The 13315-nt window shown below is 39.2% G+C and overlaps 1 protein-coding gene across 3 annotated transcripts in view; it reads left to right on the top strand.

Annotated features, from left to right (window-relative positions):
* The window catches only part of TBX15 (T-box transcription factor 15), a 126795-nt gene that overhangs the window by 76198 nt on the left and 37282 nt on the right, over positions 1-13315 (top strand). For all 3 annotated transcript variants that reach the window (XM_088835623.1, XM_055401505.2, XM_055401506.2), the window contains exons 3-5: positions 4221-4322; positions 5997-6168; positions 7266-7433. In XM_088835623.1, the coding sequence (XP_088691749.1) occupies positions 4221-4322; positions 5997-6168; positions 7266-7433 (442 nt within the window). The remainder of the gene's footprint in view (positions 1-4220; positions 4323-5996; positions 6169-7265; positions 7434-13315) is intronic.

The following is a 13315-nucleotide window of genomic DNA, read 5'->3' as shown; positions in this document are numbered from 1 at the left end:
GTATGTCTGTTCTGCCCTTTGAATTCCAGTGAAAATAAATTTGTACTGAACTTTTTAGTGTATAAGAATAGTTCATTGAGATTAAAATAGTTATACTGGTTTCATATTTACAAAGTCAATCCACGTAGTCCCACATCACAGAGACCGAAAGGACTCACCTCACTGGTTGTAAACTATCTTCATTAACCATGGACATTTAAATCAAAAGCATGTTTTGACTGGGTCTAGTTCACTTGAATATGCATTTAGAGAAACCTCTCAATAAGATGTTACAGAAAGATGATGTTAAAATGAACTGGAATCAGTTTCATCCTCCACTGTAAACCCCCTTCCTTCTTTAAGTTTTAGTAGAGAATAAAACCATTAAAAAAACTTTATTTAGAGGAGCAATTTGAGTAATTGAAGAATTACTTTCAAAATACCTTTCAGAATTATTTCTTAAAAATTGAAGTATAGTTGATTTACAATGTGTTAATTTTTGCTGTACAGCAAAGTGATTCAGTATATTCACACACCCATACCCACACACACATATATATACACTCTTTTAAATATTCTTTTCCATTATGGTTTATCACAGGGTATTGAGTATAGTTCCCTGTCCTATACAGTAAGACTTTGCTGTTTATTCAGAATTACTTTCAAAAGCCATCTTTTTTTGTTGGTTGAGTTTCAGTCTACATTTTGAGATATTATGACTTGGACAGAAACAGCAATTCAAGGAAGATATTTTTACTCATTTTCTTAGTGTTTGTTAAGGGCGTTAGTTGGGTGAGAGGGGAAATACTACTTTTATTGTCTATCAGATTTTCCAGTTTACTTTGGGGGCAGTTTACTTACTACTACTAACATTATGTCTGTGTATTTTAATCACATTTGTTCCTGATATCATTCCCTGTTCCCTGCACATCAATGAATTCAGTTTATTTGAACACTTCCTTGACAACTCTCCTGTGGTGTCATTTCATGATTTCTTCTGCAGTGTTTTCTTTTCTGTATCTCTGCCTTCACAAATTCACTTTGGTACCTGAATATGTGGGCTTCCCGGGTGGCTCAGTGCTAAAGAACCTGCCTAAAGAACCCATCTGCCCTTACAGGAGATGTGGGTTTAATCCCTGGATTGGGAAGATCCCCTGGAGAAGAAAATGGCAGTCCATTCCAGTATTCTTTCCTGGGAAATCCCATGGATAGAGGAGCCATGTAGTCATGGTGGGCTACAGTCCATTGTGTCACAAAAGAGTCAGACATGACTCAGTGACTAAACAACAACAACCTGAATATATCCAGGCATTCTGAGCACAGACATACAGTTTGTTCTTTATTCATATCCCTTTGTTTAGGTTTAGAAACTGTATTCATTGCTTCCATGTTGGATTGCCTCAGCTTTTTACTATCAGTAACTCTGCTCAAGTAATTCTGGAACCACTCAGAAACATGCAAAGAAGTCTTTCTCTTCTGTAAATTTTCTTCATTCCCTCCCCATCCCAGAAATTGATTCTTTCCTTTTCACTTCATTTTTCTTCCTATGTAGTGTCCTTTTCAGTTTTAATTTGTTTCCATTTTATTAGTTATGCATGCCTCTCTGTTCTTTTTCCCTCTCAGACCTTAGTCACCATCTACTTCTTTTCACATTCCTAACTGTAAACTTGTTGATTCAGAACTACTGTATTCTACAGAACCCTCAGTCTTTGAGTGCAGCAACAGAACCTGCTGCATGGTCAGCACCATGGACAGAGGTGTTTGTAGTTATTAATGGGTTTGGAAGTCAAAAAAATTGACCTAAATTTAGGCATAAAATGAAAACTAAACTCATCTCATTTTGTGAATATGAACGATTAGTTTTTCCCTGGGTGTTATGACGTTGCTTGATATTCTGTGCTAAAATACTGACAGAAAGAAAAAGCAACTTTGGTAAGATTTTATTGAGAGAACTCAAATATCAGCATAGACTTGAAAGCAAGAAGTCACTGTAAGGATTGTTTGTTCTTTTCCTTTGTTTTATAGATGGTGAATTTAAGTGACTTATCCAGAGCCATACAGCTCATTCATTTTAGAACTTAATTACTGGAAAAAACAGGTAGCTTCTCCACGCAAGGTCATATAAATGTTTCAGACAAAACAGGTATTGAATTTAAAACCATCTGACCCTTTTTCTTGAAGTTATCAGGAAATAAATTCATCTCTTTCAGTGTAGTGTAGCCCTCTGTTGCTGGCTGACAGAAACCACATTTCCTTATCTCAGGTAGTAAGAGAGAGGATTTTCCACCCCCAGAAAGATGTTCTCCAAATATTTATATAGACAGGGCAATCATAAGTCACTGTTATTAAGAAGGGAATTAATGATTTATACGTATATGTATATACGTACAAGTTTCCCAAATTTTTGGAAAGAGTTAATATGAATCACCTACAGTGAATGATAGATTTAGTCATTATAAACAGCCTACAATAAAATTTCATTAGCTCACCATCATACTAAAATAGAGGACTTTCTAATTAAATTTTAAGAATAGAGAAAGAAAATCTAAAACTGGAATACCAGTAGAAGCTTCTGAGAGTTATAAAGTGAAAAAGAAGAATTGGTAATACTGACATAATTCTCTGCAAATATTTAAGAAATAGCCACCATCCCTATTGAAGATCTATGGTCACTCTTGTGCTTTAACCTCAAACAAGATTATGATGTCACCAACCTATAACCAGAGGACTTTTGTTTTCTGAGTAATTTTTGATGAGTCGTAGAGTGTGTAAGTAGCACAGAAAGCCCCTCATGTAAACAACCGGGTGCACATTTGTGAGATGACTGTCTGGGGTCAGGGTATGGTCTATGGCTGTGAAATGGAGCAAAGCCAATTAGGCCATATGTGGATCAAGCCTGTGACCTTGACCTCATTAGCACCGTGCTCTGCCCAGTTCAACTAACTGGCCCCAGATGGTTAAACTTAATGCAGCATTTTGTGTACAAGTACCCTAGAGCACATTCAGGGCAATCCACATTTTTTTAAAAAACTGAGCATTTTTTATGTCTGGCTCCTAAATGAATGACATGCAAAATAGCCTGATGTTTTTCTTCTTTCTTATGGTTAAAGAAGAATGGCGAATTTTATTTTAGTCCCCTTGAAACTCAATACCTCTTTGGGGCTGCTCCCTCTCCTCCTCTTCAATTATGAGAGTAGTTGTAAAGTGCCATATCCTGACCTCGCTTGCTTTGGCAAGTTTAACAAGCCATTGTGGTAGAAACAAGGTATTGCCCAGAGGCCACTAGAATTCATTTGGTATTTGCTTCTTATTCCACAGGGTCCTTCCTCTGACACACACGTTGACAGCCTGAGAACTTGCAGAAATTTTTCTCCAGTTTTATGCATTAAAAAAAATCCAAAAACATTGGTGGCCCTTTGTTTGAGAACTGGTAGCACCTTCCTTCTTTTCTTCAGATATTATTTTTAGAGTGGTCATTTTCAAGTAGACAATAAAAAAGTATTTCATGATCACTGCAATTAACTGGGATAAGCTACTTAGGGAATAAGAATATAAGTTATTCAAGTGTATTAAGTATAAAAGTGAAGTGAAGTGAAGTGAAGTGAAGTCGCTCAGTCGTGTCCGACTCTTTGCGACCCCATGGACTGTAGCCCACCAGGCTCCTCCATCCATGGTATTCTCCAGGCAAGAATACTGGAGTGGGTTGCCATTTCCTTCTCCAATTAAGTATAAAATTGTAAGTATATTTAAAAGTGTTTTAGGCAATTCCATGGCGGTCCAGTGGTTAGGACTCCATGCTTCCACTGCAGGTGGCCCAATTCAATCCCTGTTTGAGGAACTAAGATCCTGCAAGCTGCATGGTGCAACCAAGAAAAAAAAGAGAAGAATGTTACAGTCTAATAGGGAATGTATATACACACATTTTATCTATCTACCTCTTGTCTCTCCATCTACCTCACGTTAAAGCTTTATAATGTAAAGCATGGTATGGTATGAGATCTTTGGGTGTATGAATAATCAAGCAGTTCAATTTAAGTTCAGAAGAGGTGTTATTTCAGCGGTATAAATCCTCAGGATATTTGGTAGTGATAATTTTCAAAGTGAAAAAAACAGCCAACTTTGAGAATTGAAGGATATGGGATTTTGATGTGCTTCCTATTAAGAAGAGACTCATCAAGTATTTACTCTTGCTGCTTCTTCCCCTCTGGTGGCTGAGCGTCCTGCCTTGTTTCCCATCACAGGAGGATGTTTCCTGCCATGAGAGTGAAAATCACTGGCCTGGATCCACACCAGCAGTACTACATAGCAATGGACATTGTACCTGTGGACAACAAAAGATACAGGTAATGATGACTGGCATGTGGAATTGTGGGCATCATCAGCACCCAGGATGCTCTGTAAACTCGTTAGATGACACATTTTAACAGTGCACTGTACAATGTACTGGATGGGGAACAAGGAAGAGGATATGCCAATGGCCTGTGGTAGAACACCAGACAGGAAGTAGTCACTAGAGAGGAAGGGGTCAGAACCAGTAATGGTTTGGTCTGGATCCTCCTAACATTTCTATAAAGACTGGGGTTATATAGGGACTTCCCTGGCAGACCAGTGGTTCAGACTCTAAGCTTCCTCTGCAGGGGGTATAATCTGGTCAGGGAACTAAGATTCTGCATGCCACAGCCAAAAAAACAAAAATAAATATATTTTTTTTTAAAGTGGGATTGTATAGTGTATGCCAGGGTAGCAAAAATCAAATAGATCTTAAGTCTAAAACTAATTCAGTTAACACTGGAAGTGATTAACGTATTGAATGATTTGGTTTATGAAATACTAAGTGAGCTAAGATGATTTTGAAAAGTGGTCAGAGAACTGCATTAGTATAGTATATTCAATCATCAACATAGTGGATTATCCTGTTGTTGATGGAGGGGGAGAATGGGAGAATTGGGTAAGACCTCAAGAAGAATATCTATTTAGGGGAATTGTTGGTAATTAATATGGATTATGAACAAGTTTGCTAAATAACTTTCCTTCAGAGCCATTAAAAGGCTACATAGTCTCCGTGTGTCTCACACATAGTTCTTGTCAGAAACAGGTTGTGACTTAATTGATCTCTTGAGTTCTCAATCAAATCAGTGAGTCATGGCTCATTTATGAGATATTTCAGAACTTGGCCCTAAGCCCATGAATTTGGAGGTTAGAGGTGAATAGAGAAGTTCATTACTTGTATGTTAGAGGGAGTGTGGGTTAAGAAAAACGTGGTCTTGATGTTGGACTTAGCAGGGGAGATGCTCCTTTCTTTAAAAGCATCCTTCTTTTCAGTGAAAATGGAGACCGCTGTCTTCGTGCAGCCATTCCCAGCAACACCAAGACTTCCCAGTTAGTTTTCTTTGATTAACCTAGTCTCATTCCAGTGACTTTGTGGGGAAATAATGTGGATGTTCAAAACTAAGTTTTCATCAAAATGCTTCAAAATTCAGAGTCTTAGCTAAGAAATGGTTAACAAATGAGAGGCTTGGAGGGTCTCTGCACATGGCTGTGTTTTATAGGACAATATGGAAGATGTTTTTAATAAGGAACCAAACCCTGAGCAAGTGGCCAATGGATTATATGGTTTGCATTTGAAAGGTGAAAGGTTGCAGTAAAATACCTTTTCCATAGCTAAACACGTGGGTTCAGGAAGCCTGTGTGCACACAGGGGTGCAAGGCAAGGAGAGGAAGAAGAAAGAAACAGAACTGTGAGAATGTTTTCCTTGTGAGAGCTGCGGCTTTGATCATTAACCACAACACTTTTCTGCCCTCCCCCACCCATCTTGTTTCCCATTTCCATCTCTATTTCATTTTCCCTGGTTATCCACCCTTCCCTTTTGCTCCTTTGTATTCTCTGTTTAATCCTCCCTCCTCCGTTTTTTTTTTTCTCATTTGTGTCTCCTCCCTCCTGTACCTAATTGTTTCCTGGGCCTCTGCTCCTCCCCTGCATCTGTCTCTGAATTCTCTTCTCTCCCTCTCTGTCTCAGATATGTGTATCACAGCTCCAAGTGGATGGTGGCTGGCAACGCTGATTCCCCCGTGCCCCCAAGAGTTTATATACACCCTGATTCTCTAGCTTCTGGAGATACTTGGATGAGACAGGTGGTCAGTTTTGACAAACTCAAGCTGACCAACAATGAATTGGATGATCAAGGACATGTGAGTCAAATAACCCCATCTTCTCTACCTTCCTCTTTCCCTTTTTTTCCTCTAGAACTGACTAGCCCCAGGATGTTTCAAATGGGTAAAAAAGAATCTCTATGCTATTTTGAGTCATTTTAAGTAAATTAAACAAGCACAAAAGTTTTTTTTTTCCTCTTGTAAAATTACATTTATTACACATCTAACATTTAGCAACTGTCTGTTATGTATCAGGTTATGTTTATCAGAGTTCTTGTGATCCAGGAACTCACTGTCAAATCAGGAGAATTCAGACAGAAACACAGGGTGCATTTCAAAATGCTGAAATAAATCACATCATTTAGTAGAGTAATTCCTATTATTCATACCATATAATTCATATTATCCTCTGAGGGCAATAAACTCAGAGAAACTGTTGTAGGGACAGTTCTGGCTGATTAGTCAAAAAATTTATGAATTTATAAGAGAAGACCAGGTCTTAAGGCTGGCCAGGTATAATTGGTGCCCGTGATTTAATTTTGGCAGTTAACGCACTGAATTTTCACTGAATGCCAGAATCCACACTGGATGCTCTGGATGAAGACTGAAGAAACTAAAATCATGGCTCCTATCTTTAGGGAAACGGTAACTTTCAGAGGAAAAGAGAACACCCATATACGCTGAGCTCTCACATAACATGAGAGAATGTCCATAAAATCAATAACAAAGTTCAAATAATGGCTTGTAAAATTTAAAGACAGATGAGCACATGCTGAAAATGTGAAGCAGGAGGGAACAACAGTCACACAGCAGGGGTTCTGAGGCCTTTTAGTGGAGTGGAGTCTACTGGCATCAGAACCAGTTCACTCAGTATTTATCCAAATGAAGAAGACACATCGCACTCACCACCTATGACTGAGATGCTCTGCCACAGGGTTCTATGTGATGTGATGCTCCAGTCACTTAGTCCTTCCAGCCATGGGCAAGTACGCTGATTTCCAGTTTCCTGTACGTCTCACCTCCAATCTGTGTCTTCCTATAATGCTTTTATGCTGTAGTTTGTCTGCATAAGAGCTAGAAAAGATGTAGGGATCTTAGAGGCAGCCCTGGGGTAATGTTTCCCCTTCTCATTTCAGATCATTCTTCACTCTATGCACAAATACCAGCCTCGAGTTCACGTGATTCGCAAGGATTTCAGCAGCGACCTTTCACCCACCAAACCCGTCCCCGTTGGGGATGGAGTGAAGACATTCAACTTTCCCGAGACAGTGTTCACCACCGTCACAGCCTACCAGAACCAGCAGGTGAGAGGCTGCCTTTGAGAGTCGCCTGCTGCAGCTGCCTTTAATGGAGTTTATTCATCCTTTTGTAAGAACTGCTTAGTCCTTCTCCATGGCACTGAAATGCTGGCGTGAGAGCCACCGGGCTGGTGGCACACAGACAGCGCTGGTGATGACAAGGCGATAATGCCTGGTAGCAGCTGTCAGAGTCTAGATTTAGATCAGAGACAAGATCTTTGACCAAGAGGACCAAACCTAAGTCATTTTCAGGTCTCTCTGTACTTGTATGCATGTTTCATGATCTCTACTACATCCTGGCAAATGTTCCTCATCACTTGAAATTCCTGAGGTTTGATTCATTCTTTCTCTTTTATCCTCTCCGTGGAGCCCTCCATCAGGCTACATCAAAGTCATTAAGCCTCTCGGACTCTATGTCAGACTCACCACTTCCATTTATACTTTCAGACGAAGTTGGCTTGTGCTCACCAGCCACACCCTAAGATCTGTATGACTTGATGTCAGTAATATATTCATTCTGTTAATATTTATTGAGAACTTATAATATTCTAAGCTTAGCAGATTAAGACTCATTTCTTAATCTCATTTCTCCCTAAGCAAAGAAGAGTTTAAGTTGAGTGAGACACATAAATACATAATGATAATACAGTGGAATAACAGAGATGTGGACAGGGTGTTTTTTTTTTTTTGTTTGTTTTGGTTTGGTTTTTTTTTTTTTTTTTTGGTGTGGGAAATAAGGGAAGTTTTCCTGGAAGAACTGAAGCTTCTTCTGTTGTTGAGACACACATAGGAATTAGCCAGTTGGTAGGGGAGAGGAAGAGAGATGACAAGTCTAGGATTACTGTGGGCATTTCTAAAAAAAATTCTTTTTTTTTTTTTTTTAAGAGAATGACTTGATGGATTTCCAAGTTGTCTCACTTTATGCAGTTCTCTAAAAGTTGCATATGAATCTCATTTTGTAAGTTAGATTGTATTTCACATTTTGGTAAATTGTCTAATTAATAGGATCCTGCAGTGAATTCTTTTCCAAAACAAAGATTTTTTGCTTGTTTGTTTTACTTGAAATTCTGCATACTTTTGTTTTGGGCCTGCTTGGAGCAAAATGGACTTACACTATAGAACTCAATACCTTTTATATTGGACACTGTGCTCTAACAAAGAAACAAACAGGAAAGCTTCATTCCCTAAATATTTATTGAGGGCTTACTATGTGCCAGGCAGGTGAAGGTGTCTTACACAATCTTCAGTTCATATAGAAACTTTTTCTACCTTTTATAGTACATCCTGGTAAGATTCCTTGGATAGTTTTTAACTCAGGGGAATTTGATATACAACAATCCCTTAGTCGGACAAAGGTTAAGTGCTATATGGTTGTTGCAGTTTCTCAGCACCTGTAAAGTGTTCCCAACTTCAGACTTTCCTTTTAGACGCTGCATTTGATCTCAAGTAGAAGAAGAGCTTTAGTTTGCGATGGGTGCTAATTAATTGTTTAAACTCTCTCAAACCCCTCATATAGTAAAATTGTAGAGGCCATGGAGGGGTCTTACAAAAAATTTAGTAATCAAGATTTCTTAAGCTCTGGTACAAGATAGAGCAGCAGTATCAACATGACTTTTGGAGCAGCTGGGACTTTGGGATTAATTGTATTACAGAAGAGGGGAAATATAAGTTCTTTGAATAACTGAACTTTTTCCAAGACTACACCAGCCACCATTTTAATCATTACTTTCTCATGCAGGTGGAGAGATGTGGCGATAAGTATAACTCTAGAATGTAGCTTGTAGAGCAAAGAAGAACACTGTTGAATGGCCATTGCACTGCTTCACTGAGATCCATTCTAGAGGCCAGGAGAGTCAGTACTGTAACCCAAGCTAAAGCTAAAACTCTACAACTCACTATGACAATGAAAGAAGACCAAGCATGAGCATGAAATCTCTTTCAGTTCCTTTGCATTTCATAGACAATGTTCCAGCATCTGAGTATATTCTACTCACATAAATATTTTGCCTATATCTGGACTTGAAAAAGAAAGTGAAATTTGCTCAGTCGTTTCTGACTCTTTGTGACCCCATGGACTGTAGCCTGCCTTGCTCCTCTGTCCATGGAATTCTCCAGGTCAGAATACTGGCATGGGTAGCCATTCCCTTCTCCAGGGGATTTCCCCAACCCAGGAATCAAACCTGAGTCTTGTGTATTGCAGGCAGATTCTTTACCAACTGAGGCACCAGGGAAACCCACATATGGACTTGAGTAGGGGCAATGGTAGTTTGGCGGGGGTAGGATGCTGTGACTAAGATTATGGGATTTGGTAATAGACTTATCTGTTTGGTTTCTACCTTTTTATTGGCAAATTGTGTGACCTTGAGTAGGGTCACACAATTTGTGTTTTCCTCTCATCTTGTGTTTCCTGGCCTGAAAGTGTCCTGACCTTACTAGGACTAGATGAGGGGACATGTATTGTCACTAACATAAACCTGGCATCTCATTAATAGTAGTCAGCCTACATTGTAAATGCCTGGGTCTGCACAGGTATGAAAGATAATGGGGAATAGAGGCAATTTTAAAGAACAAATTTCTTATTAAGGAGAAAGAGGATTCTTGGGGACTGGAGGAGGTACATGGGCTCTTGAAGGAATTATATTCAATAGGTAACTACTTTGATATCTCTATTCTCGTGTCTCGTTGGTGAATTCATGATGTGCTTACATTCAAAATAGATGAGTCATACTCAATTCCACCCGTTTTAAAATCCAGATAACAGCTTTTGCCTGTTTAACAAGCCTCCATTCCCTGGATAAATCAATGAGCATGATTGTTTAACGTTCCCTTTGGCTGTGCAGATATGATTTAATAGAACACAGTGCCTTCTAATAAAGCAAGCTAACCTTGGGTCTCTCCCCCAGGAATCTCGAGGTCTTTATCCTGTAAGGCAGATCTGTCAGGTACCAATAATTTTCAAACTTGTCATGAAGATGCCGGGCAGCACAAACTGCTCTCTTCTGTGAGCTCCATTAAGTGATTATGTGTTTTTGTTTCCTCAGCCTTCTGGTGGGAGGGGGGTTCAGGAGGGGGAACTCATGTACACCCGGGGCAGATTCATGTCAATGTATGGCAAAACCAACCAATATAATATTGTAAAATAATTAGCCTCCAATAAAAAAAAAAGTTAAAAAAAAGAACAAATAATATCTTAAAGCAGAGTTGTTTACTTCAGTTTTTTTTTGTTTTTTTTTTTAAGGGAAGGGCTAAGGAGGGCTATGAGTAAGGAAAGAGGAAAGAGTCAGGGATAGGTTCTCACTGTTCTCAGGGACTTGTCTGGAGGAGCACAAGGCAGGAAGGGCAGTAGAAGAAATGGAATTGGAGTGAGCTGTCCTGCTGTCCAGCCTTCCTAGGGAAGGGCAGTGCGTTGTTCCACATACAGCAATGGGCTAGACATTTGGAGACCTGGATTTTAATCCTAAATTCTCCACTAGCTTCCTGTGTCACTTTGAGTAAGTTATTTTGTTTTTTGGGGCTTCAATGTGTTATTAAAATGTCATTTATTTTAAGAAATAGTGATGGCAGGAAGAGATAGTGGGGAGCTGTTAATTCTCTTTATTTGGTAGAATGAAAAATTGCAGTATCAATATTGATCCTTCACATGGTGGAAGGGGAGGATTTGGAATTGGCCTGTGACATTTTGAAGCCCCAAAACCACTAACTAGGAGGAAGGACCCTTCCGTCTCCGTGGTGGTGGTTTAGTCATTAAGTCATGTCCAACTCCTGCAACCCATGGACTGTAGCCCACCAGACTCCTCTGTCCATGGGATTACCCAGGCAGGAATACTGGAGTGGGTTGCCATTTTCTCCTCCAGGGGATCTTCCCAGCCCAGGGATCGAACCCATGTCTCCTGCACTGCAGACAGATTCTTTACTGACTGTGCCACCAGGGATGCCCTTGAAACTGAAACCACTGATTAGAATTCCATCTCTGTAATTCTAAGCTATTTATAGTCCATGCAGCACTGACTACATGCTTGGAACATGACTGAATGGATAATTAGCCAACATACCTCTACTACCAGGTTCCTGATGCATCTGTGATTCTTCTTCTTTGCATATAAATAGGAGTGGCATGTGAAGAAGGAGTTTCTATTTTCATGAAATAATCGATACTCTTCTTGCCCATTCTTCTACTGACCCTTGCGGACTGACTCGTAGACTCCCAGGGCTGCTAACATACTGAAGTTATTATTGCAATTATATGCTCTTGGAGTGCCAACTTGGCAGGCCCATGGCAGAGAGGAAAGTACACGATGCCCAGACTCTCATCGAGGAGGACAAGGTGGTAGAAGCGGGCATAAAGGTGGTTCTACCCTTAATGCTTTTTCTTGGAAGAAGCTGATGCCAATACATGTGCTCATGGAATTAGCAGGAAATTTCCATTGCAGTCTTTGTCCTAAGGGAAAAAGACTGCTGAACCTTGATTTTTTTTTTTCTCCAAATAGGAAACTAGATTTCAAAATGGCACAGCCCTGTCTTCCTTAGGTAACACAGTCTCATTTCTTGATGAGAATTGGCTACATGAACTGTATGGGAAGTCTGAAACCATAGCCAGGCCAGGTTTGTGTAAGCAAATCCAATAGGATTTCTGAGCCACTCATTATACTCCGAACTGCTGAGCCAGTTTTGCCTTAATTTTGCAATCAAATTAGTATAGAATTTTTGTTCATATTGGATTAGAATTTTTTTATCCCGTTGGAATACTTTTCAAGCAATCTGGTAAAAAAATAAGAGTATGTTAATGAGGGAAGTCCCTTTGAGCCTTGGTCTGGTGAAATTATACTGAGGATATTCAGATTTTCTTTGTAGGTTGTGCTCTTTATGTCTGCACTGTGCGTGGTGAGGTATACCTGATTTATTAACTGCATCTATGTTACTAGGCAAAATGGTGAGGGAAAATGGTTAAAATGAATAGTGGCAAGCCATAACCACCCCCTTATGTGCCATTGTCTTCAATAACTCAGACTACACAAATCAGTATAAGGTTATGGAAAGAAAATTAGTGAAGAAAAATGCTTCCATAACCTCGGTATTTTCCATGTTGCCTCATTAGCATTGGACCAAGTTCGAACACAACTGCTGTAGAATAGCTTTAGTTACAATGGAAGTTACTAATAGACCTTGTCCTGATGGGACAGGCATTTAAGATTTTTGTCTGTAATTCCTATAGTGAAAGCAAATAGGATTGGGGGAGTTGTTTGGTCTCTATTCTCCGAGGTTTATTATGGCTTTGGGACTGGTGATTTCTGCTTCACCAGTGAATGAAATTCATTCACTCCCTCGCTGTATGCATTCATTGAACACAAATAGCATGTCATCTTGGCTGGCTGTGGCTATATGCATGCTCAATCATGTCTGACTCTTTGCGACCCTGTGGACTATAGATTGCCAGGCTCCTCTGTCTGTGGGCTTCTCCAGGCAAGAATACTGGAGTGGGTTGCCATTTCCTCCTCCAGGGGATCCTCCCAATCAGGGATTGAACCCACATCTATATTTACATATATTATCTATAATATATAGATATGTATTTTCCTCCCAAATCTTTATGGATGCTGTTGTAAATAATAAAATATATCTTTAATATTGTTGAAAATAAATTTCACTTTATTTAATTGTAACATGTATATTATGACGTTAGGCTAAGTGCAAATTTTGACTTACCACTACAATAGATGGGAGATAAACTAGCTATGAGCAAAAAATATAAGAGAATTGATCAATTCAATATCTCTTTTAAATAATTGATTTATATTAAAAAACCAAATAAATTACATATAATTTGGAAAAAAATAAAGAGAGTGTAGTTAAGAGAGTGGCAGAAGTGCCCTATTTTGAAGGGGTAATCA

Source organism: Moschus berezovskii, chromosome 4 (assembly GCF_049115385.1).
Source record: "Moschus berezovskii isolate FMDL1 chromosome 4, NW_MosBer_1.0, whole genome shotgun sequence".
Classification (NCBI taxonomy): Eukaryota; Metazoa; Chordata; class Mammalia; order Artiodactyla; family Moschidae; genus Moschus; species Moschus berezovskii.
The sequence above is the reverse complement of the archived record's forward strand: the minus strand, read 5'-3'. Positions and strand labels throughout refer to the sequence as shown.